Source organism: Gobius niger (genome assembly GCF_951799975.1).
Source record: "Gobius niger genome assembly, contig: SCAFFOLD_78, whole genome shotgun sequence".
In the NCBI taxonomy this organism is placed as follows: Eukaryota; Metazoa; Chordata; class Actinopteri; order Gobiiformes; family Gobiidae; genus Gobius; species Gobius niger.
The window spans coordinates 38,161-62,122 of NW_027639273.1; the positions used below are offsets into that span (position 1 = coordinate 38,161).

Consider the following 23,962-nt stretch of genomic DNA (forward strand, 5'->3'; position numbering starts at 1 on the left):
TGTCATTTTTTGTCACATTTTTATCACATTTTTGTCAATTTCTTGTGACATATTTGCCACTTTTTCATCAATTTTTTGTCACATTTCCATCATTGTTTTTGTCTCAGTTTTGTCGCCATTTTCTCACCTTTTTTCCAGAAGCTTTTGGATTGGGGTAAAGCCAAACTGGAGAAAATGTGTTCTGTTCAGGTGGGGGTTAAGGGGTTAAAGGGCGTCCGGGCCCTGACATATTATCCATCATTATTGTTTGTACAAACTTCTGTGGAGAAACCGCTGTACTTCAGCCTGGTTGTGTTCAGTTGTTACATCAATTATGAGGAAATTTAGAAAGTGATACTGAGCCGCGGCGCCGACTGGAGGGAAAAGGAAAGCACAGGCCTTCGTACTCCATTATACATGAGCTAAAAACTTTAGTCAAAAGATGGTGCTAAATATAATCAAATGAATGTAGCAAACGAAGGAAGGAGCGGAACGTTTCACTGATGTAAGATCAGATTGAACATAGAAAGCAACAGCTGTGATGAGGAGACTGAATCAGCGCCCGAGCCATGACTCACCTCATGTTATTAGAGGTAAGAAAACACAAACCTGCTCCACATGCACAGAACCATCCAGAGCCTCGTGGCGTCTGCTAAAGCCTCAGCAGATGTTCCTCACGCGGTTCAGGAGGACGGTCCAGTCACAGCAGAACCGAGCACTTTCTAAATGTACAACAGCTCATTTTGTCCCAGTTGTGGAGAAGCTTTATCTTCTTTTGGTGATTTTAATGATATTTAAGTGTTGATAATGATAATACACTAATAGCCTAAATGTAATTGTTAAACTGGTTTAGGCGAAAATGTTGACTAAAGTTTTAAAGAGGGGGTGTTCTGCTTTAAAGAGGGGGTGTTCTGCTTTTGTCAGCCCCATAGCACCAGTCTATATCACACTACAATGATGACAAACCTGTTGGTCTGTAAATGCAGTAAATTAGAATAACTGCCTTGTATAAAATGTCTCTCTCAAAATGGCTGTAGTGAATGTCTTGAAATAGGCCTCTGTCTCTTTAAGAACCTCTGAGTTGTCGCGGTGACGCCGGACCAACATGGCGGCTCTGAGGGAAAGTTCAGACGGAGGAGGAGCCTCAGAGCCAACGGAAACTGAGCTGATGTGGTTTAACCTCTGACCACCCGCCAAAAGCAAACGCATTCTCTCCTCTTTGCCATTGTCGCCACTTTTTATTTCCCTCATGTGTTTTTGTCACTTATTGTGTCACTTTATTACTTTTTTGTTGCTCTTTTGTCACTTTTTTATTGGATTTTTTGTCTTTTTGCTGGATTTTTGTATTTTTTTTTGCTGGATTTTTGTATTTTTTTTGCTGGATTTTTATCGTTTTTTTGCTATTTCTTTTGTCTTTTTTGCTGGATTTTTGTCATTTTTTTTCCTGGATTTTTGTATATTTTTTTCTGGATTTTTGTATTTTTTTTTCTGGATTTTTGTCATTTTTTTTCCTGGATTTTTGTATTTTTTTTGCTGGATTTTTATCGTTTTTTTGCTGGATTTTTGTATTTTTTTTGCTGGATTTTTATCGTTTTTTTGCTGGATTTTTGTATTTTTTTTGCTGGATTTTTATCGTTTTTTTTCCTGGATTTTTGTATATTTTTTTCTGGATTTTTGTATTTTTTTTTCTGGATTTTTGTCATTTTTTTTCCTGGATTTTTGTATTTTTTTTGCTGGATTTTTATCGTTTTTTTGCTGGATTTTTGTATTTTTTTTGCTGGGTTTTTGTATTTTTTTTGCTGGATTTTTGTATTTTTTTTGCTGGATTTTTATCGTTTTTTTGCTATTTCTTTTGTCTTTTTTGCTGGATTTTTGTCATTTTTTTTCCTGGATTTTTGTATATTTTTTTCTGGATTTTTGTATTTTTTTTTCTGGATTTTTGTCATTTTTTTTCCTGGATTTTTGTATTTTTTTGCTGGATTTTTATCGTTTTTTTGCTGGATTTTTGTATTTTTTTGCTGGATTTTTGTATTTTTTTTCTGGATTTTTGTTTTTTTTTTGCTGGATTTTTGTATTTTTTTTGCTGGATTTTTGACATTTTTTTTCCTGGATTTTTTTTTTGTTTTTGCTGGATTTTTATCGTTTTTTTTCTGGATTTTTGTATTTTTTTGCTGGATTTTTGTATTTTTTTCTGGATTTTTGTTTTTTTTCTGCTGGATTTTTGTATTTTTTTTTCTGGATTTTTGTATTTTTTTCCTGGATTTTTTGTATTTTTTTGCTGGATTTTTATCGTTTTTTTGCTGGATTTTTGTATTTTTTTGCTGGATTTTTGTCACTTTTTTCCTGATTTTTCGTCATTTTTTCCTGGATTTTTATCATTTTTTTGCTCTTTTTTTTTTGTCTTTTTTGCTGGATTTTTCTCACTTTTAAGCGTTTTTTGTCGTGTTTACATCCTCATTTTCTTCTCGTTTTTATCGCTGTTTTGTAGAAGCTTTTGGATTTGGAGAGTTTGGCTGTTGAGGTGGGAGTTAAGAGGTTAAGAGACAAACCTGAGTCAGCGGATCACCAGTTCACCACGGTAAAGCCTGGTACCTGTGAGTAGCCGATGAAGCCCCCCTGCGCGTCCAGCAGGTTAAAGGTCAGGATGGGGCCCTGGGAGGCGGATTTTTGTCACTTTTTTTGCAGTTTTTTTTTTATTTTCTGCTGATTTTTTGACATTTTTTCCCTGGATTTTTGTATTTTTTTTGCTGGATTTTTGTCATTTTTTTCCAGATTTTTTGTCATTTTTTCCTGGATTTTTGTCATTTTTTTGCTAATTTTTTTTTGTCTTTTTTGCTGGATTTTTGTCTTTTTTTTTCCTGGATTTTTGTCACTTTTTTTCTGGATTTTTGTCACTTTTTTGCAGTTTTTTTTTTTCTTTTTTGCTGGATTTTTGTCTTTATTCTACTGATTTTTTGTCACTTTTTTGCTGAATTTTTGTCACTTTTTTGCTGGATTTTTGTCACTTTTTTGCTGGATTTTTGTCATTTTTTTTGCAGTTTTTTTTTTCTTTTCTGCTGATTTTTTGACATTTTTTCCCTGGATTTTTGTATTTTTTTTTGCTGGATTTTTGTCACTTTTTTCCTGATTTTTTGTCATTTTTTCCTGATTTTTATCATTTTTTTGCTGACTTTTTTTTGTCTTTTTTGCTGGATTTTTCTCACTTTTAAGCGTTTTTTCTCGTGTTTACCTCCTCATTTTCTTCTCGTTTTTATCGCTGTTTTGAAGCTTTTTGATTTGGAGAGTTTGGATGTTGAGGTGGGAGTTAAGAGGTTAAGAAACGGAGACAACCCTGAGTCAGCGGATCACCAGTTCACCGCGGTAAAGCCTGGTACCTGTGAGTAGCCGATGAAGCCCCCCTGCGCGTCCAGCAGGTTAAAGGTCAGGATGGGGCCCTGGGAGGCGGATTTTTGTCACTTTTTTTGCAGTTTTTTTTTATTTTCTGCTGATTTTTTGACAATTTTTTCCTGGATTTTTGTATTTTTTGCTAATTTTTTTTTTTTCTTTTTTGCTGGATTTTTGTCTTTTTTCTACTGATTTTTTGTCACTTTTTTCTGGATTTTTGTCACTTTTTTGCAGTTTTTTTTTTTTCTTTTTTGCTGGATTTTTGTCACTTTTTTGCAGTTTTTTTTTCTTTTCTGCTGATTTTTTGACATTTTTTCCCTGGATTTTTGTATTTTTTTTTGCTGGATTTTCGTCACTTTTTTCCTGATTTTTTGTCACTTTTTCCTGGATTTTTATCATTTTTTTGCTCTTTTTTTTTTGTCTTTTTTGCTGGATTTTTCTCACTTTTAAGCGTTTTTTGTTGTGTTTACATCCTCATTTTCTTCCCGTTTTTATCGCTGTTTTGAAGCTTTTCGATTTGGAGAGTTTGGATGTTGAGGTGGGAGTTAAGAGGTTAAGAAACAGAGACAAACCTGAGTCAGCGGATCACCAGTTCACCGCGGTAAAGCCTCGTACCTGTGAGTAGCCGATGAAGCCCCCCTGCGCGTCCAGCAGGTTAAAGGTCAGGATGGGGCCCTGGGAGGCGGATTTTTGTCACTTTTTTGCTGGATTTTTGTCACTTTTTTGCTGGATTTTTGTCTTTTTTGCTGGATTTTTGTCACTTTTTTGCTGGATTTTTGTCACTTTTTTGCTGGATTTTTGTCCTTTTTTTGCTGGATTTTTGTCACTTTTTTGCTGGATTTTTGTCACATTTTGCTGGATTTTTATCATTTTTTAGCTGGATTTTTGTCACATTTTTTCTGGATTTTTGTCCTTTTTTTGCTGGATTTTTGTCACTTTTTTGCTGGATTTTTGTCACTTTTTTGCTGGATTTTTGTCCTTTTTTTGCTGGATTTTTGTCACTTTTTTGCTGGATTTTTGTCACATTTTGCTGGATTTTTATCATTTTTTAGCTGGATTTTTGTCACATTTTTTCTGGATTTTTGTCCTTTTTTTGCTGGATTTTTGTCACTTTTTTGCTGGATTTTTGTCCTTTTTTTGCTGGATTTTTGTCACTTTTATGCTGGATTTTTGTCACTTTTTTGCTGGATTTTTGTCACATTTTTTCTGGATTTTTGTCATTTTTATGCAGTTTTTTTTTCTTTTCTGCTGATTTTTTGACATTTTTTTCCTGGATTTTTGTATTTTTTTTTGCTGGATTTTTCTCACTTTTAAGCGTTTGTTGTCGTGTTTACATCCTCATTTTCTTCTCGTTTTTATCGCTGTTTTGTAGAAGCTTTTCGATTTGGAGAGTTTGGCTGTTGAGGTGGGAGTTAAGAGGTTAAGAGACAAACCTGAGTCAGCGGATCACCAGTTCCCCACGGTAAAGCCTGGTACCTGTGAGTAGCCGATGAAGCCCCCCCGCGCGTCCAGCAGGTTAAAGGTCAGGATGGGGCCCTGGGAGGCGGGGCTGCGGAAGCGCCCGTGGGCGTAGACCTGGGCCAGCGGGCGCCCGGAGCCGTGGCGGAGGCTGGAGAGGGCGAGGTACGTGTAGCGGGCCAGGGCGAAGGTGTGCAGCTGGACGCTCCGCATGCCCCCTGGAACACACAAGCTTTAACCAAACTACCGTGGTAACCGTGGTAACCGACCGCGGTAACGCTTCGTACCGGTGAGTCTGTGGAGGGCGTCGAAGCTGTGGTTCAGCGCGATCACGTCCAGGAAGGAGATGGTGCCGTCCTCCAGCCTGAAGGAGGAGGAGGAAGGAGAGAGTCAGGTGGAAAGTAGTGATGCACCGATCCGCTTTTTTGAGCTCCCGATCCGATCCGATATTTTTGACACTTCATCTGGCCGATACCGATCTGATACAGTCTTTTTGTACTATTAGATTTTTATATAATATACTGTATATCATTATATATTATTGCCTATGGATATTACCAGTTTTACCAGTTGTATTTTTTTTCATAAACAGAGTTTGCTGGATTTTTGTCACTTTTTTGCTGGATTTTTGTCATTTTTTTTGATGGATTTTTGTCACTTTTTTGCTGGATTTTTGTCACTTTTTTGCTGGATTTTTGTCACTTTTTTGCTGGATTTTTGTCACTTTTTTGCTGGATTTTTATCATTTTTTTGCTGGATTTTTGTCACTTTTTTGCTGACGTTTTGGCTTTAGCTTTGAATTTTAACCCCTTAACTCCCGCCTGAACCGAGCACATTTTCTCCAGTTTGGCTTTACCCCAATCCAAAAGCTTCTAGAAAAAAGGTGAGAAAATAACAACAAAACTGAGACGAAAACAATGATGAAGATGTGACAAAAAAGTGAGAAAACTGACCAAAAAATGACAAAAATGTGACAAAAAATGACAAAAAAAAATGACAACAAATGGATTAAAAAACATTACAAAAAAGTTACAAAATGAGTTGAATACCCCTCAAAAAAAGATGGAAAAAATGTTGATGACATGTAGAAAAAGATCTATTTTGATGAGTTTTGTAGATCTTAGCTTTCAAATGAGGCGTCACACTGGCCTACAGCATTTGGGTAAAGCTGAACTGGAGAAAATGCTCTCGGTTCAGGCGGGAGTTAAGAGGTTAAATTAGAAAGTATTTCAGAAGCATGTGTTTTAATTCTGTTTTGAAATGTGTCTTGTAAGCCCACGAGAGCTGAGCACTTATGTGAAAGACACAATAATAAGAATAAATCAAATCAAATAAGTAAATTCAGTGTCCTAGCTTAGCGATGGCATGAAGGCCGTGAATCTGTCGGTCCTGGATCTGCAGCGGCTCCATGTGCAGGTTTACCGCTGTGCTGTGATAAACCTGCAGACTGGAGCCGCTGCAGAATCAGGACCGCAGATTCACGGCCGTCTTGTATCGGACCCGTCCAGTCATCAAATCCGATCCAATCCGATACTCTAAAAAAGCCTGATCGGCTACCGAGAACCGATACTGAATCTCGGATCGGTACATCCCTAGTGGAAAGTCCAGAAAACCTACCAGGAACCAGAGCAAACCTGAGGAAAACTCACTCTCACTGTAGGAAACATCAGGCTCTGGTTAAAGCGCCTTTAGTTTCAGCGAAAGGCTCGAAATGAAGTGTAGAGGAGAGAGAGAGAGAGTTCAGACTCTGTGGGGAAGGAAGGATTCTGCAGACGAAGGATTTCTCTCTTAAAAAGTGAATTTACGAACAGCAGCAGCAGCGGGAGGGGGGGAGGGGGGGAGGACGAGCTGCTTCTGTCTCTACTATTCATCATCCGCTGTTTCTTTAGCTCTTTATGTTTCATTATCGTATTTCATTAGTTCTTTATCTGTTCAGAAACAGAAGCCGAGTCTAAACCAGGTTCATCGCCCCATAATTATGATAATATTATGATAAAACTAATAATAATAACCTCTCTCTCTCTCTCTCTCTAAAACCAAAAAATCAGGTTAGAAATCCAGGAGTGATCATGGACTCAGACCTGAACTTAAACAGCCACATCAAAGCAACAACATCAGCCATTTTTACCATCTGAGAAACATTCAGATCAGAGGAATAGTGTCAGAACCAGACTGAGAGAGACTTATCCATGTGTTTGTCTCCAGCAGGTTAGATACTGCACCGGCTGCTCACTGGCCTCTCTAAACCAGCTGTCAGATTTTTTTCAAAAAATGTCCCCAAATTTTTTCACTTTATTCTCCCACTTTTTACCCACAATTTTTGCCATTTTGTTTTCACTTTTTCCCCTTAATTTTTTTTTCCAAAATTTTCCCCCATTTTTTCCCCCAAAAAATTTCACTTTTTTCCAAAATCTTTCAAATTTTTTTACACTTTTTCCCCCCAATTTTTTTTTGTCTTTTCTCGCCAATTTTCCCACTTTTTTCTCAATTTCCCCCCCTAAGTTTTGCCATTTTGTTTTCACTTTTTTCCCTTAAATTTTTTCAAAAAAAAAATTTCGTCCCAAAAAATTTCACTTTATTCCCCAATTTATTTATTTTTTACATTTTTTTTCTCTCCAAAATGTTTCCAATTTTTTCCCCAATTTTTTTTTTTGGGGACTTTTCTCCCCAATTTTCCCACTTTTTTCTAATTTTTCCCCCACTTTTCCCCCCTCCTAATTTTTGCCATTTTTTTTCACTTTTTCCCCAATTTTTCTTTTTTTTTACAGAACATCCAGAACGCTGCTGCTCGAGTCCTGACAAGAACCAGGTAATACGACCATATTAGTCCAGTGCTCCGGTCTCTGCACTGGCTTCCTGTCACTCAGAGAATAGACTTTAAAACAGCTCTGCTCTGACATGTTAGAGCCGTATGAACCATCTCGGGGAGGGGAGGGGCCTCCTGGTGGTTCCAGAGTCAGGACTAAACACGCTGAGGCTATAGTTAAAATCTGGAACAGTCTTCACGAGGATGTGAGACAGGCCTCGACTCTGACAATGTTCAAATCCAGGCTGAAAACAGTTCTTTTTGCCCGAGCACATGACTGAGAGTGTTTTATCTGCACTCTCGCCTTTTACTGTAATTGATTAATTTTATGTTGACGTCCAGATGAGAAGGAGCAACAAAAACAGAGGTAACTTTGTGTGAACGAGCAAGAAAAAATAGTGCTCAAGACAGAGCGAATCCAAACAAGACTTAAAAATGCAAATAACTGAAAGTATTTTATCTGCACTCTCGCCTTTTACTGTAATTGATTGATTATATGTTGATGTTTTTATTGATTCTATTTGTTTTCTTGTATTTATGCAACTGTGAACTGTATGAATTGTGCTCTACAAATAAACTTGCCTTGCCTCATAATAATGATAATACTAATAATATAATATAATGTGATAATAACTGCATCATCATGACTGACTTTGTTATGGAGACTCAGACACAGGATCGTTGTTGTTGTTGTTGTTGTTGTTGTTGTTGTTGTTGTTGTTGTTGTTGTTGTTGTTGTTGTTGTTGTTGTTGTTGTTGTTGTTGTTGTTGTAAGGTGAGTGTTCAAACTTATTCTTGTATAATATGATATATATTATAACAGTTAAAATATCAAAACCTTACTCAGGTTAGGGTTAAATCTGTAAAGTTATTTCAGTCATTTGTACAACTTTATGGATTTGTTGAAACTTTTGGAGTTTTTAATATTTCTGTGAAATGATTCAAGTCAAGGACGAATGTGAGTTTTTCTGTCTGACTTTAGCAGAAGTTAAACCTGTGGGTTTGTGAGCCTCACTTTATATCTGACAGACTTCAGGTTAACCTCGTGAGGATGTGTGAGCCTCTCGCTCCTCGTTTAACCTCGTGAGGATGCCTGAGCCTCTCGCTCCTCGTTTAACCTCGTGAGGATGTCTGAGTCTCTCGCTCCTCTTTTAACCTCGTTTAACCTCGTTTAACCTCGTGAGGATGCCTGAGCCTCTCGCTCCTCGTTTAACCTCGTTTAACCTCATGAGGATGCCTGAGCCTCTCGCTCCTCGTTTAACCTCGTGAGGATGCCTGAGCTTCTCGCTCCTCGTTTAACCTCGTTTAACCTCGTGAGGATGCCTGAGCCTCTCGCTCCTCGTTTAACCTCGTTTAACCTCGTGAGGATGTCTGAGTCTCTCGCTCCTCTTTTAACCTCGTTTAACCTCGTGAGGATGTCTGAGCCTCTCGCTCCTCGTTTAACCTCGTGAGGATGTCTGAGTCTCTCGCTCCTCTTTTAACCTCGTTTAACCTCGTTTAACCTCGTGAGGATGCCTGAGCCTCTCGCTCCTCGTTTAACCTCGTTTAACCTCATGAGGATGCCTGAGCCTCTCGCTCCTCGTTTAACCTCGTGAGGATGCCTGAGCTTCTCGCTCCTCGTTTAACCTCGTTTAACCTCGTGAGGATGCCTGAGCCTCTCGCTCCTCGTTTAACCTCGTTTAACCTCATGAGGATGCCTGAGCCTCTCGCTCCTCGTTTAACCTCGTTTAACCTCGTGAGGATGCCTGAGCCTCTCGCTCCTCGTTTAACCTCGTTTAACCTCGTGAGGATGCCTGAGCCTCTCGCTCCTCGTTTAACCTCGTTTAACCTCATGAGGATGCCTGAGCCTCTCGCTCCTCGTTTAACCTCGTGAGGATGCCTGAGCTTCTCGCTCCTCGTTTAACCTCGTTTAACCTCGTGAGGATATCTGAGCCTCTCGCTCCTCGTTTAACCTCGTGAGGATGTCTGAGTCTCTCGCTCCTCTTTTAACCTCGTTTAACCTCGTTTAACCTCGTGAGGATGTCTGAGCCTCTCGCTCCTCGTTTAACCTCGTTTAACCTCGTGAGGATGTCTGAGCCTCTCGCTCCTCGTTTAACCTCGTGAGGATGCCTGAGCCTCTCGCTCCTCGTTTAACCTCGTTTAACCTCGTGAGGATGCCTGAGCCTCTCGCTCCTCGTTTAACCTCGTTTAACCTCGTGAGGATGCCTGAGCCTCTCGCTCCTCGTTTAACCTCGTTTAACCTCGTGAGGATGTCTGAGCCTCTCGCTCCTCGTTTAACCTCGTGAGGATGCCTGAGCCTCTCGCTCCTCGTTTAACCTCGTTTAACCTCGTGAGGATGCCTGAGCCTCTCGCTCCTCGTTTAACCTCGTGAGGATGTCTGAGTCTCTCGCTCCTCTTTTAACCTCGTTTAACCTCGTTTAACCTCGTGAGGATGTCTGAGCCTCTCGCTCCTCGTTTAACCTCGTTTAACCTCGTGAGGATGTCTGAGCCTCTCGCTCCTCGTTTAACCTCGTGAGGATGCCTGAGCCTCTCGCTCCTCGTTTAACCTCGTTTAACCTCGTGAGGATGCCTGAGCCTCTCGCTCCTCGTTTAACCTCGTTTAACCTCGTGAGGATGCCTGAGCCTCTCGCTCCTCGTTTAACCTCGTTTAACCTCATGAGGATGCCTGAGCCTCTCGCTCCTCGTTTAACCTCGTGAGGATGCCTGAGCTTCTCGCTCCTCGTTTAACCTCGTTTAACCTCGTGAGGATATCTGAGCCTCTCGCTCCTCGTTTAACCTCGTGAGGATGTCTGAGTCTCTCGCTCCTCTTTTAACCTCGTTTAACCTCGTTTAACCTCGTGAGGATGTCTGAGCCTCTCGCTCCTCGTTTAACCTCGTTTAACCTCGTGAGGATGTCTGAGCCTCTCGCTCCTCGTTTAACCTCGTGAGGATGCCTGAGCCTCTCGCTCCTCGTTTAACCTCGTTTAACCTCGTGAGGATGCCTGAGCCTCTCGCTCCTCGTTTAACCTCGTTTAACCTCGTGAGGATGCCTGAGCCTCTCGCTCCTCGTTTAACCTCGTTTAACCTCGTGAGGATGTCTGAGCCTCTCGCTCCTCGTTTAACCTCGTGAGGATGCCTGAGCCTCTCGCTCCTCGTTTAACCTCGTTTAACCTCGTGAGGATGCCTGAGCCTCTCGCTCCTCGTTTAACCTCGTTTAACCTCGTTTAACCTCGTGAGGATGTGTGAGCCTCTCGCTCCTCGTTTAACCTCGTTTAACCTCGTGAGGATGTGTGAGCCTCTCGCTCCTCGTTTAACCTCGTTTAACCTCGTGAGGATGCCTGAGCCTCTCGCTCCTCGTTTAACCTCGTTTAACCTCGTTTAACCTCGTGAGGATGTGTGAGCCTCTCGCTCCTCGTTTAACCTCGTTTAACCTCGTGAGGATGTGTGAGCCTCTCGCTCCTCGTTTAACCTCGTTTAACCTCGTGAGGATGCCTGAGCCTCTCTCTCCTCGTTTAACCTCGTTTAACCTCGTTTAACCTCGTTTAACCTCGTGAGGATGCCTGAGCCTCTCGCTCCTTGTCTCTGTGCTTCCCGGTGAGTGGATGTACCAGTTGCGCCTCCCTTACCTGTCGGACGTGCTCCTCGCCTCCACATAGTAATCCTCCCCTGCGAGGTACGCGGCCGCCGTCCCGCCTCCGAAGAACCTCTTCTTTAGCGCTGAGGCGGCGTCGAGGCGCACGAGGAGCGCGCCCAGGCCCGTGGGGAAGCCCAGCAGCTTATAGAAGGACACGGGGACGAAGTCGGCCGGGCAGCGCCTCAGACTGAGCGGGGAGGTGCACACGAAGGAGGCGGCGTCCAGCAGGACCCTCCAGCGCCCCCTGTGGGCGGAGGCCGGGTACAGGCGCCGCGCCCTGACGCCCGTCACGCGGCTCAGCGGGTACTTCCTCCCGGAGAAGTTACTCTGCGCCGGGAAGGAGAAGAGGTGCGGCGTCTCCTCGTGGCCCTCGTGGTCCTCGTGGTCCTCGTGGTCCTTCTCGTCCTCGTCCTCCTCGTCCTCCTCGTCCGTGAAGTCCTCGGGAGCGACGGGCAGCGAGGCGGCGCCCAGGGCGGAGGTCAGCCCCCGCATGCCGACCACCGAGGTGTGGCTGTCCGTGAGGTACCCGAACACGCTGCCCGGGCGCCACGGGAAGGTCTCGGCCACCAGCCGGAGCGCCGCCGTGCAGCCCGAGGTGAAGACCACCGAGTACTGGTCCGGGTCAGCGTCGAAGAACTGCAGGATCCTGAGGACGAGAGGCGGAGGTGAGGAGGCGAGGAGGAGAGGGGGAGGAGAGGGGGAGGAGACGAGGGGGAGACGAGGAGGAGACGAGGAGGAGACGAGGAGGAGACGAGGAGGAGAGGGGGAGGAGACGAGGGGGAGACGAGGAGGAGACGAGGAGGAGAGGGGGAGGAGACGAGGGGGAGACGAGGAGGAGACGAGGACGAGAGGCGGAGGTGAGGAGGAGAGGGGGAGGAGAGGGGGAGGAGACGAGGGGGAGACGAGGGGGAGACGAGGAGGAGAGGGGGAGGAAAAGAGGAGGAGACGAGGAGGAGACGAGGAGGAGAGGGGGAGGAAAAGAGGAGGAGACGAGGAGGAGACGAGGAGGAGAGGGGGAGGAAAAGAGGAGGAGACGAGGAGGAGACGAGGAGGAGACGAGGGGGAGACGAGGAGGAGACGAGGGGGAGACGAGGAGGAGACGAGGAGGAAACGAGGAGGAAACCTGGAGGAAACCTGGAGGAAACCAGGGGGAAACCTGGAGGAAACCAGGAGGAAACCAGGAGGAAACCAGGAGGAAACCTGGAGGAAAAGAGGAGGAAACCAGGAGGAAACCTGGAGGAAACCAGGAGGAAACCTGGAGGAAACCTGGAGGAAACCAGGAGGAAACCTGGAGGAAACCTGGAGGAAACCTGGAGGAAACCAGGAGGAAACCTGGAGGAAACCAGGAGGAAACCTGGAGGAAACCAGGAGGAAACCTGGAGGAAACCTGGAGGAAACCAGGAGGAAACCTGGAGGAAACCTGGAGGAAACCAGGAGGAAACCTGGAGGAAACCAGGAGGAAACCTGGAGGAAACCAGGAGGAAACCAGGAGGAAACCAGGAGGAAACCTGGAGGAAAAGAGGAGGAAACCAGGAGGAAACCAGGAGGAAACCAGGAGGAAACCAGGAGGAAACCTGGAGGAAAAGAGGAGGAAACCAGGAGGAAACCTGGAGGAAACCTGGAGGAAACCAGGGGGAAACCAGGGGGAAACCAGGAGGAAACCAGGAGGAAACCTGGAGGAAACCAGGAGGAAACCAGGAGGAAACCAGGAGGAAACCTGGAGGAAACCTGGAGGAAACCTGGGGGAAACCTGGAGGAAACCAGGAGGAAACCTGGAGGAAACCAGGGGAAACCAGGAGGAAACCAGGAGGAAACCAGGAGGAAACCTGGAGGAAACCAGGAGGAAACCTGGAGGAAACCAGGAGGAAACCTGGAGGAAACCAGGGGAAACCAGGAGGAAACCAGGAGGAAACCTGGAGGAAACCAGGAGGAAACCAGGAGGAAACCTGGAGGAAACCAGGGGAAACCAGGAGGAAACCAGGAGGAAACCAGGAGGAAACCAGGAGGAAACCAGGAGGAAACCTGGAGGAAACCTGGAGGAAACCAGGGGGAAACCAGGAGGAAACCAGGAGGAAACCAGGAGGAAACCTGGAGGAAAAGAGGAGGAAACCAGGAGGAAAAGAGGAGGAAACCAGGAGGAAAAGAGGAGGAAACCTGGAGGAAACCTGGGGGAAACCTGGAGGAAACCAGGAGGAAACCTGGAGGAAACCAGGAGGAAACCAGGAGGTAAAGAGGAGGAAACCTGGAGGAAACCTGGAGGAAACCAGGAGGAAACCAGGAGGTAAAGAGGAGGAAACCTGGAGGAAACCTGGAGGAAACCAGGAGGAAACCAGGAGGAAACCAGGAGGTAAAGAGGAGGAAACCTGGAGGAAACCTGGAGGAAACCAGGAGGAAACCTGGAGGAAACCAGGAGGTAAAGAGGAGGAAACCTGGAGGAAACCTTGAGGAAACCTTGTGGGAAACCTGGGGGAAACCTGGAGGAAACCAGGAGGAAACCTGGAGGAAACCTGGAGGAAACCTGGGGGAAACCTGGGGGAAACCTGGGGGAAAGCTGGAGGAAACCTGGAGGAAACCTGGGGGAAACCTGGGGGAAAAGAGGAGGAAAAGAGGAGGAAACCTGGAGGAAACCTGGAGGAAACCTGGAGGAAACCTGGAGGAAAAGAGGAGGAAAAGAGGAGGAAACCTGGAGGAAACCTGGAGGAAACCTGGAGGAAAAGAGGAGGAAAAGAGGAGGAAACCTGGAGGAAACCTGGGGGAAACCAGGAGGAACTGAGGAGGAAATGAGGAGGAAATGAGGAGGAAAAGAGGAGGAAATGAGGAGGAAAAGAGGAGGAAATGAGGAGGAAAAGAGGAGGAAGAGAGGAGGAAAAGAGGAGGAAATGAGGAGGAAAAGAGGAGGAAATGAGGAGGAAAAGAGGAGGAAATGAGGAGGAAAAGAGGAGGAAAAGAGGAGGAAATGAGGAGGAAAAGAGGAGGTAAAGAGGAGGAAAAGAGGAGGAAAAGAGGAGGAAAAGAGGAGGAAAAGAGGAGGAAAAGAGGAGGAGCTCCTCGTGTGAAGGTTCAGCCTCGTCACCTGAGTCTCACTCGCTCCAGACTGTCGTGTGTCAGGCGGCTGCTCGGGCTGTGGCTGTGGGGGTTTCCTGTGGAGACACATTAACACCATTAACACCACATTAACACCACATTAACCACATTAACCACATTAACCACATTAACCACATTAACACCTTTAGCTGCAGACGAGCGAGGTAAAGGCTCAGAGTCTGGACGAGATGAACGACAGAGGAACCTCAGGTCACAGATCATGAACCTGTTGGACCCATGATCTACTACCAGGCTTTTGATTGGTGGAGCTTCACGTTCCCACACGTGTTTATTTATTGTAATGTAGACGACATATTATAAACAATGTATTCCAACATAATGCAGGCCGAGAGTGGACATTTTATCCAGATCTAACACTGAGAGGAAGAAAAACGTCAGAAAAATGTCCAATTAAACGAACCACCATCATGTTTATTCCATTAGCAGATTCAGATTGTTTAACAGTGAAATAATATAGAACTTTTGTCTGAAAGTAACAGAAACTGGCCGTGTTTGCTGAAAACCTGGTTGCCTTGACCAGCGGGCGCGATGTCGCAATGGCTCCTGGGATACGGAGTTTCTATAGTCAGGAAGTGAATGATGTCACAGCCTTGTACCTTTGCCTTTTCTTCAACATCAAGTCTTCTTTTTGGATTGAAATGAACATTTTATGGTCATGAATTGCTCCATAGTTGACTTTAGGAGGAATCCAGAGCGCCCCAAACCGAGCTTCATCCACGGGGGAGGAGGTGGAAAAGGTCGACTCTTTTAAGGACTTGGGGACTGTTTTTGATTCCTCTCTACGATTTGATAAAAACACAGAGCAAAGTGTGAAACGTGGACAGCAGCGAGTTCACCTGACGAGGAAACTGAACTCTTTTAATGCATCAGCAAATACTTTAAGTAACTTTTATCATTGTTTTATTGAAAGTGTCTTAACCTTTTCTTTTATTTGCTGGTTTGACGCCGGTCTGTGGAAAACAAGAACCGTCTGAACCACATTGTCAAAGTGTGGGGTCAGATTCCTGGTGTGCGTTTTGAAGACCTCGCCTCAGTCTGGAAGAAAAGAGTCGTCCAAAAGACTCCATCGATTTTGGGTCAACAAAACCATGTCTTGCGGTCGCACTTTGCTCTGATGGCTCCGGGGGCCGATATGTCGTCCCCCAACAGAAAAGAAACGCTATTCAAAGTCCTTCATTCCGACTGCTGTCAGTAGGGCTGCTCGATTATTGAAAAAATAATAATCACGATTATTTTTGTCATAATTGAAATCACGATTATTCAAACGATTATTTGTTGACAAAAATCCATCAAAAAAGTGACAAAAATCCATCAAAAAAGTGACAAAAATCCATCAAAAAAATGACACAAATCCATCAAAAAAGTGACAAAAATCCATCAAAAAAGTGACAAAAATCCATCAAAAAAGTGACAAAAATCCATCAAAAAAATGACACAAATCCATCAAAAAAGTGACAAAAATCCATCAAAAAAATGACACAAATCCATCAAAAAAATGACACAAATCCATCAAAAAAGTGACAAAAATCCATCAAAAAAGTGACAAAAATCCATCAAAAAAATGACACAAATCCATCAAAAAAGTGACAAAAATCCATCAAAAAAGTGACAAAAATCCATCAAAAAAGTGACAAAAATCCATCAAAAAAGTGACAAAAATCCATCAAAAAAGTGACAAAAATCCAGCAAAAAAGTGACAAAAATCCATCAAAAAAGTGACAAAAATCCAGCAAAAAAATGACACAAATCCATCAAAAAAGTGACAAAAATCCAGCAAAAAAGTGACAAAAATCCATCAAAAAAATGACACAAATCCATCAAAAAAGTGACAAAAATCCATCAAAAAAGTGACAAAAATCCATCAAAAAAGTGACAAAAACCCATCAAAAAAGTGACAAAAATCCATCAAAAAAGTGACAAAAATCCATCAAAAAAATGACACAAATCCATCAAAAAAGTGACAAAAATCCATCAAAAAAGTGACAAAAATCCATCAAAAAAGTGACAAAAATCCATCAAAAAAGTGACAAAAATCCATCAAAAAAAGACAAAAACCCATCAAAAAAGTGACAAAAATCCATCAAAAAAATGACACAAATCCATCAAAAAAGTGACAAAAATCCATCAAAAAAGTGACAAAAATCCATCAAAAAAGTGACAAAAATCCATCAAAAAAGTGACAAAAATCCATCAAAAAAAGACAAAAACCCATCAAAAAAGTGACAAAAATCCATCAAAAAAGTGACAAAAATCCAGCAAAAAAGTGACAAAAATCCAGCAAAAAAGTGACAAAAATCCAGCAAAAAAATGACACAAATCCATCAAAAAAGTGACAAAAATCCAGCAAAAAAGTGACAAAAATCCATCAAAAAAATGACACAAATCCATCAAAAAAGTGACAAAAATCCATCAAAAAAGTGACAAAAACCCATCAAAAAAGTGACAAAAACCCATCAAAAAAGTGACAAAAATCCAGCAAAAAAGTGACAAAAATCCATCAAAAAAGTGACAAAAATCCAGCAAAAAAATGACACAAATCCATCAAAAAAGTGACAAAAATCCAGCAAAAAAGTGACAAAAATCCATCAAAAAAATGACACAAATCCATCAAAAAAGTGACAAAAATCCATCAAAAAAGTGACAAAAATCCATCAAAAAAGTGACAAAAACCCATCAAAAAAATGACACAAATCCATCAAAAAAGTGACAAAAATCCATCAAAAAAGTGACAAAAATCCATCAAAAAAGTGACAAAAACCCATCAAAAAAGTGACAAAAATCCATCAAAAAAGTGACAAAAATCCATCAAAAAAGTGACAAAAATCCATCAAAAAAGTGACAAAAATCCATCAAAAAAGTGACAAAAATCCATCAAAAAAGTGACAAAAATCCATCAAAAAAGTGACAAAAATCCATCAAAAAAAGACAAAAACCCATCAAAAAAGTGACAAAAATCCATCAAAAAAGTGACAAAAATCCAGCAAAAAAATGACACAAATCCATCAAAAAAGTGACAAAAATCCATCAAAAAAATGACACAAATCCATCAAAAAAGTGACAAAAATCCATCAAAAAAATGACACAAATCCATCAAAAAAGTGACAAAAATCCAGCAAAAAAGTGACAAAAATCCATCAAAAAAGTGACAAAAATCCATCAAAAAAGTGACAAAAATCCAGCAAAAAAAGACAAAAACCCATAAAAAAAAGGACAAAAATTAAAAAATTAAAAATTAGAAAAAAAAATGTAAAAAAATAAAAATGTAAAAAAATTAAAAAATTAGAAAAAAAATATTATAATCGATTTTTTGCGATTATGCTAATTTTGTAATTGTTTACTGTTGTAATCGAAATCGCAATCGAATTTCGATTAATTGCACAGCCCTAGTTGTCAGAAACTTAAATGACAACATCGAGGAAGGCAGAGTTTATCCTGTTCTTTTTTTCCTGGTCCTCTTGTGTTCTGATGCTCTTACAGTTCAGGACGTCTGTATGTGCTCGTATGTGTTTCCATTTACTGTTTTTTATGACCAGAGAGCAGTGAACAGAACTGCCCATTGGGATGAAGAAAGTTGTTTTGATTGATTGATTGATTGATTGATTGATTGAGCTTTTGCGGTGACGTTAAACTCTTAATATTTGAATTTTTGGAAAATCAACGGTCGTGTAGACAGGGATTTTTTGCTTCCGGAGCCACAGGACTGCAGGGGCGGGACTGTGGAGCTCTGTTCTGTGGACACCAGTAGGACGTGAACTTCCTGACACCAGAGCTTTGTCCTCGGCGGTTTGGAGAAGGAGACGGATGGAGCTGTTTTCGATCTTTTCAAATGTGGAGGACGAGCTGAAAACAGATCTTTGAGTAAAACATGACGAGACGTTTAGGAGAAAATCAGAGAAATGTCAGTTGGTCACGGAGCGAGAACATGTGAGGCCGAGCGGCGCCGTCAGGTCACATGACCCCCCTCCCTCTCCTGAGCGCCTGACAGTCACAGGGCTCCATCTTCCTCAGGACGGTTTAGTCTCACATCAGATATAACACTTCAGAACAGGAGCAGAGGATCCAAGATGTGGAAGAATGGGAGAAAATGTGGAGAAAATAAGGAAAACATTTAGAAAAAAAATGAGGAAACACATGGGGAGGAATAGGGAAAACATTAGTACAGAAAAAACTGCAAAAATGAGGGGAAAAACAGGGAAATTATAAATAAACTGGGATAACGTAGGAAAAATTATTCTTTGAAAAAAAAAAAGGGACGTTCATTTTTGGGGACGGCTTTTTACGCATTGTTGAGTTTCTCTGCCCAACACAAGGGAAATGGGGACGTGGGAAACAAAGAGGGTGTAAAATGAAAGTGTAACGCATGCAAAAAAGTGCAAAATGCCAATGCAATGTAACACTTCAATAAAAAAAACAAAAGATCACAAAAAAAGGAGAAATTGTGGCAGAAATTTTGAAAAAAAAATGGGAAAAAAATGAATAATAATAATCATGAATGTGTAAAAGTAGAAAAATATTAGTAAAAACATGACCAAGAAGGAAAGAAGGAAAGAAGGAAGGAAGGAAGGAAGGAAGGAAAAAAGAAAGAAAGAAAGAAAGAAAGAAAGAAAGAAAGAAAGAAAGAAAGAAAGAAAGAAAGAAAGAAAGAAAGAAAGAAAGAAAGAAAGAAAGATAGATAGATAGATAGATAGATAGATAGATAGATAGATAGATAGATAGATAGATAGATAAAGGGGAAAAGGTATCCTTAAATCGCCCGTCATTGAGCTCATGTTTCCTCACTGTACAGGTTAGCACTGACGTCCTCACAGTAGTTCATCCATCTATTTTTTCCGCTTTATCTGGGGGACTGGGTCGCGGGGGCCGCAGTCTCAGCAGTAGTTTATAACAGTGTTAATGTCGTCGACTAAAATATTTAGTCTTAATTTTAGTCAAAGTGATATTTGAGTCGACTAAAATCAGACTAAATAAAACTGAAAAGGAGAGACTAAAATCATCCAAACTTGTATTGAGCGTCTGAAAGAGCCTCAGATCATGTTTAAAGGATCAGCTCTGAGCTTTGTTCATGTGGAGCAGAAACATGAAGCAGAGGAACAACATTAAACATGATTAAACTTCGTAACGTTCATTGTGTCTGCTTGTGTTCTAGTATCACTTTTTAGGTTCGGTTTTTCTCTAACCTTAGTGTCTGAAAAAACGAACCTAAAAAGTGATACTAAACATGATTATAATGAATATTATAAATGCAAAAAAATTGACATGCAGTTTTAGTCGACTAAAACTAGACTAAAATTGAAAAGTTTTTTTTTTTTACTAAATCTTGACTAAAATTAAATTACATTTTAGTCAAAAGACTAAGACTAAAATAAAATATGTTGTCAAAATTAACACTGGTTTATAATAATGATAATAATACATTATTATTATGATTATTATTATTATTAAGCTGGTGCCTCCTCACCGTACAGGTTGGCACTGACGTCCTCACAGTAGTTCCTCAGCGCAGACTCCGGGAACAGCGTGGCCGCGGCGTGATCCAAGTACGTGACTCCTGTTTCACAAACACAGACTCAGACCGTGACCCAGAGTGACCCGGAGCCCCGTGACCCCCCAGGAGCCCCCGCGCCCCCCCCGTGACCCCCCGCTCCTCTCACGCCTGACCCTTCACCTCCGCAGCGCCTGAACTCCCGCCGCGCCTCCGCCTCCGGAACGCCGCGCTCCGCTCCGCAGCCGCTCCGCTCCGACACCCGCGCGTAGAAGTCCTGAGAGCAGAGCGTCTGGAAGTCCATCTGGAGGTCCATCTGAGGGGGTTCTGAGGAGCACAGAGGAGCTGCTGCTGGCGCTGTCAGAGGTTTCACTCCCGGACACCCCCCAGGTCTAAAGTCCACTCTCACGCGTCCGGTTCGCGTTAGCTCCGCGGCTAAAGCGGAGCTGAAACTGTGGAAAACTGGACAAAACAAAGAGGAGGAGGTGAAAAGTGACCTCAGCGACACGATGACCGCGTCATAACCACGGGACAGAGGCCAGGGGGGGCCATGACCCCCCCTCTGTGGAGAATCTTACAGAAACTTAACTTTACAGCAGCTAACAGTTAGCACAAGGCATCAGGCTGGAGCCGCGTTCACGAACATCAGGAAACGAGACACTTTTACTCAAGTAAGAAACAGATACTTCATTTAGTATGACTCAAGTAGAAGTAACTGTATGAGAAAACTACTGGTAAAGTACAGTTACTTCAGTACAAGTACGTGAGTATGTGTAACTAACATGGACAGTTTTATTTAAGGCCCAGCATGTGGTTAAAACGAACTCTTCCCATTCATTCTCGATGGTAAATGTGGATGCAGTACACTGTTTGGCCACCAGCGTCAAATTGGGGGCGCTGTTTCACTCCTTTCGCAGAGTGAAGGAAACACTGTGGTGTCTTGATAATTATCAATCACAGCTTTGTGTTAATTTTGACAACATATTTTAGTTTAGTTTTAGTCTTAGTCTTTTTACTAAAATGTAATTTAATTTTAGTCAAGAGTTAGTCAAAAAAAAGTTTCAATTTTAGTCTAGTTTTAGTCGACTAAAATTACATGTCAATTTACTCGACTAAAATTAAGACTTATTTAGTCGACTTTGCATTTAGAATATTCATTATAATCATATTTAATCGTGGTCCTCGACTTCATGGAGCTGCTTCCACATGAACAAAGCTCAGACCTGTTCATTTGGCAGAGAATTTAAATGATATGAGGCTTTTTCAGACGGTCAATACAAGTTTGGATGATTTTAGTCTCTCCTTTTCATTTTTATTTAGTCTGATTTTAGTCGACTCAAACATCTGGACATTTTAGTCACAGTTTTAATCTCATGAAAAACTTTTAATTTAGTTTTAGTCCAATTTTAGTCACAAAAATATCACTTTGACTAAAATTAAGACTAAATATTTTAGTCGACGAAATTAACACTGCTTTGTAGCATCAACTTCCTCTTTCTTCAAACGTTTTTTGCAAAGGTTGTTACATCAACAAATGTTCATGTTAAAAAATGACTTTTAAAACATCACATTTTCTCTGAGTCACAGATGAATGAGGTAAAGTCACTGTAGCTGTTGTTGTTGTTTACATTTTGCACTATATTCCTACAGTTGTTGATTTTGTTTGATTAAAACTTGCCATAGTTAACATTTGTATTAAAATGAAATAAAATAAATGAAGTATTATTATGATTATTTGCAGTTCTGTGTGTTTCACGTGTGACCCACTGGCCCTGACTCTAATTGTTTATACTATTGCTTATACAACCATGTTTTAAAGCATTATGCTAACACAGCTACACAATGGCGGACACTTACTTGATGTTAATCCTTTTACAGAATGTCCAGACAGTGGAAAAGAGAGGGATCTGCCGTGTGAAGCTGAGCTGAAGCTGAGAGGGTCCCAGGTCACACTGAAGCATCAGCAGAGCTTCGTCTGAGGAGCAGGAGGACGTGATGGTGAGGATGTGACTCAGACAGACCTGAATCATGGACTGACCTGAGATAAGCCTGTGACAGGTCAGAGAGAGACATTGTTCTGGATTGTTCTTTTATTTAAACCCTTAACTCCCGCCTGAACCCAGAGCATTTTCTCCAGTTCAGCTTTACCCAAATCCTGTAGGCCAGTGTAACGCCTCATTTGAAAGACCTACAAAACTAAATTGATCTTTTTCCTCATGTCATCAGATTTTTTTACATCACTTTTTGTGGTATTCAATTCATTTTTGTAACTTTTTTGTAATTTTTTTTTCTTCATTTTTTTCACTTTTTGTCACATTTTTGTCTTTTTTTGTGTCATTTTTGTCACTTTTTTTGTCAAATTTTTATCACATTTTTGTCAATTTTCGTAAATTTTTTGTGACATTTTTATGACATTTTTGGCACATTTTTCATCACATTTTTGTCATTTTTTTGTCTTTTTTGTGTCATTTTTTGTCAATTTTTTTGTCAATTTTCGTCAATTTTTTGTCTTTTTTTTCGTCACTTTTTCGTCAAATTATTCAATTTTTTTTGTCAAATTCTTATCACTTTTTGTCCATTTTTGTCATTTTTTGTACATTTTTTGTCACTTTTTTCTCATTTTTTGTCACTTTTTTCTCATTTTTTTGTCAAATTTTTGTACATTTTTTGTCACTTTTGCGTCAAATTATTAGCATTTTTTTTGTCAAATTCTTATCACTTTTTCGTCCATTTTTTGTCACTTTTTCACCAATGTTTTCTCATTTTTTTGTCAATTTTTCGTCCATTTTTTGTCAATTTTTCGTCCATTTTTTCTCCTTTTTTTGTCAATTTTTTGTCACTTTTTCGCCAATGTTTTCTCACTTTTTTCACATTTTCATCCTTGTTTTCGTCTCAGTTTTGTTGCTATTTTCACACCTTTCTTCCAGAAGCTTTTGGATTGGGGTAAAGCTGGAGAAAATGTGCTCGGTCCAGGTGGGAGTTAAGGGGTTAAACATAAACATGTGTTGTTGCTGTGAGTGGCTCCGCTCTCCTAACACTTGATTGTAAATCATGTCCCGGGGGTGGGAGCGTCTCCATCTCGTCTCCATGGAGAAGATGTGATTAAAGTCAGCAGGATGTGAGATTGAAACAGGTTCGTTCTCTGATGAACCACTGCAGTAATAACATGTTCTGAGCTGAGCTGATCATCAGGAGCCTGTTTTGTACTGATGGTGAAGTCCGAAATGTTACGCAGTGTGCCTTTAAATAAAGCTCTGTTTGAAGCAGATCACATGACGTGGCCTCTGTCACTAACGACCCCGGTAGGACCACCCTGTGTTTGACATCACCTTCTCTCAGAAGTTTGAGTTGGAGCCATTTGTTATGAACAGATGTGGTTCTTTGTATAAAAGTCTGAGAACTCGAGCTCAGAGATTCAGTTAAAGCAATAATGTTGAGCTGCAGACCCGAAGCCGAGACAGATCCACCGTGAAAAGCGAATCCACCGTGAGAGTGCGCCCTCTGCTGGTAAAGACAGATATACGACGGTATTTAGCTCATGTTTTACAGTTGTATCGTTGGGATTATTTTGTGTAATTCAGAATGTGTTGACATGTAACTTAGTTTAGGCGACACGTACTATTATTTGGGTTATTTTATGAAATTAAAACTGTGTGTTTTACTCTTTTCATTGTATGTTGTAGAACAGAGCCTTCATTTGTTCATTTGTTCATTTGTTCAACAGGGACAGAGACAATATTTTGGAACAAAATCACATGTTTATTGTGGTAACGGCCAGTGCTGTATCAGTAAAGAAAGGAGAGAAATCACAGGGTTAATAATGTTAGTTTGCAGATGCAATAACACAGTAAACAATAACATTTGTATCGTCAGGGTCTTTGTTTCCTAAATTCAGCAGCAAAACAAAAGATCAAACTGATGTCATTAATGTGGAAAAATCAAATGTTGTAATTCTGGGCTAAAAATGAGCTTTAAAACAACATTAATGTGTCATGTTATACGGAGTTATACGGGTTATACGGAGCTTGTACATTTGGGTATAGTTGGTATAGCAGGGCTGAGCGATATTATATATATTTTTGTGTGATCAGAACGAAAGAGAGATGTGCCTTGGTATAACTCTTATGTACCATAT

At 41.3% G+C, this 23,962-nt stretch overlaps 1 protein-coding gene across 1 annotated transcript in view; it reads right to left on the bottom strand.

Moving 5' to 3' along the window:
* Positions 1 to 20,401, bottom strand: part of LOC306982651 (molybdenum cofactor sulfurase-like) — a gene marked incomplete at its 3' end in the record, with an annotated part of 47,656 nt that extends 27,255 nt beyond the window's left edge. Inside the window, exons 1-6 of the mRNA XM_079583120.1 lie at positions 20,011 to 20,401; positions 19,804 to 19,893; positions 14,314 to 14,380; positions 11,233 to 11,886; positions 5,109 to 5,185; positions 4,840 to 5,039 (exon numbers count right to left, since the gene is read on the bottom strand). Coding sequence (XP_079439246.1) covers positions 4,840 to 5,039; positions 5,109 to 5,185; positions 11,233 to 11,886; positions 14,314 to 14,380; positions 19,804 to 19,893; positions 20,011 to 20,143 — 1,221 coding nt within the window. The 5' untranslated portion in view covers positions 20,144 to 20,401. The remainder of the gene's footprint in view (positions 1 to 4,839; positions 5,040 to 5,108; positions 5,186 to 11,232; positions 11,887 to 14,313; positions 14,381 to 19,803; positions 19,894 to 20,010) is intronic.
* Positions 20,402 to 23,962: the final 3,561 nt, after the last annotated feature.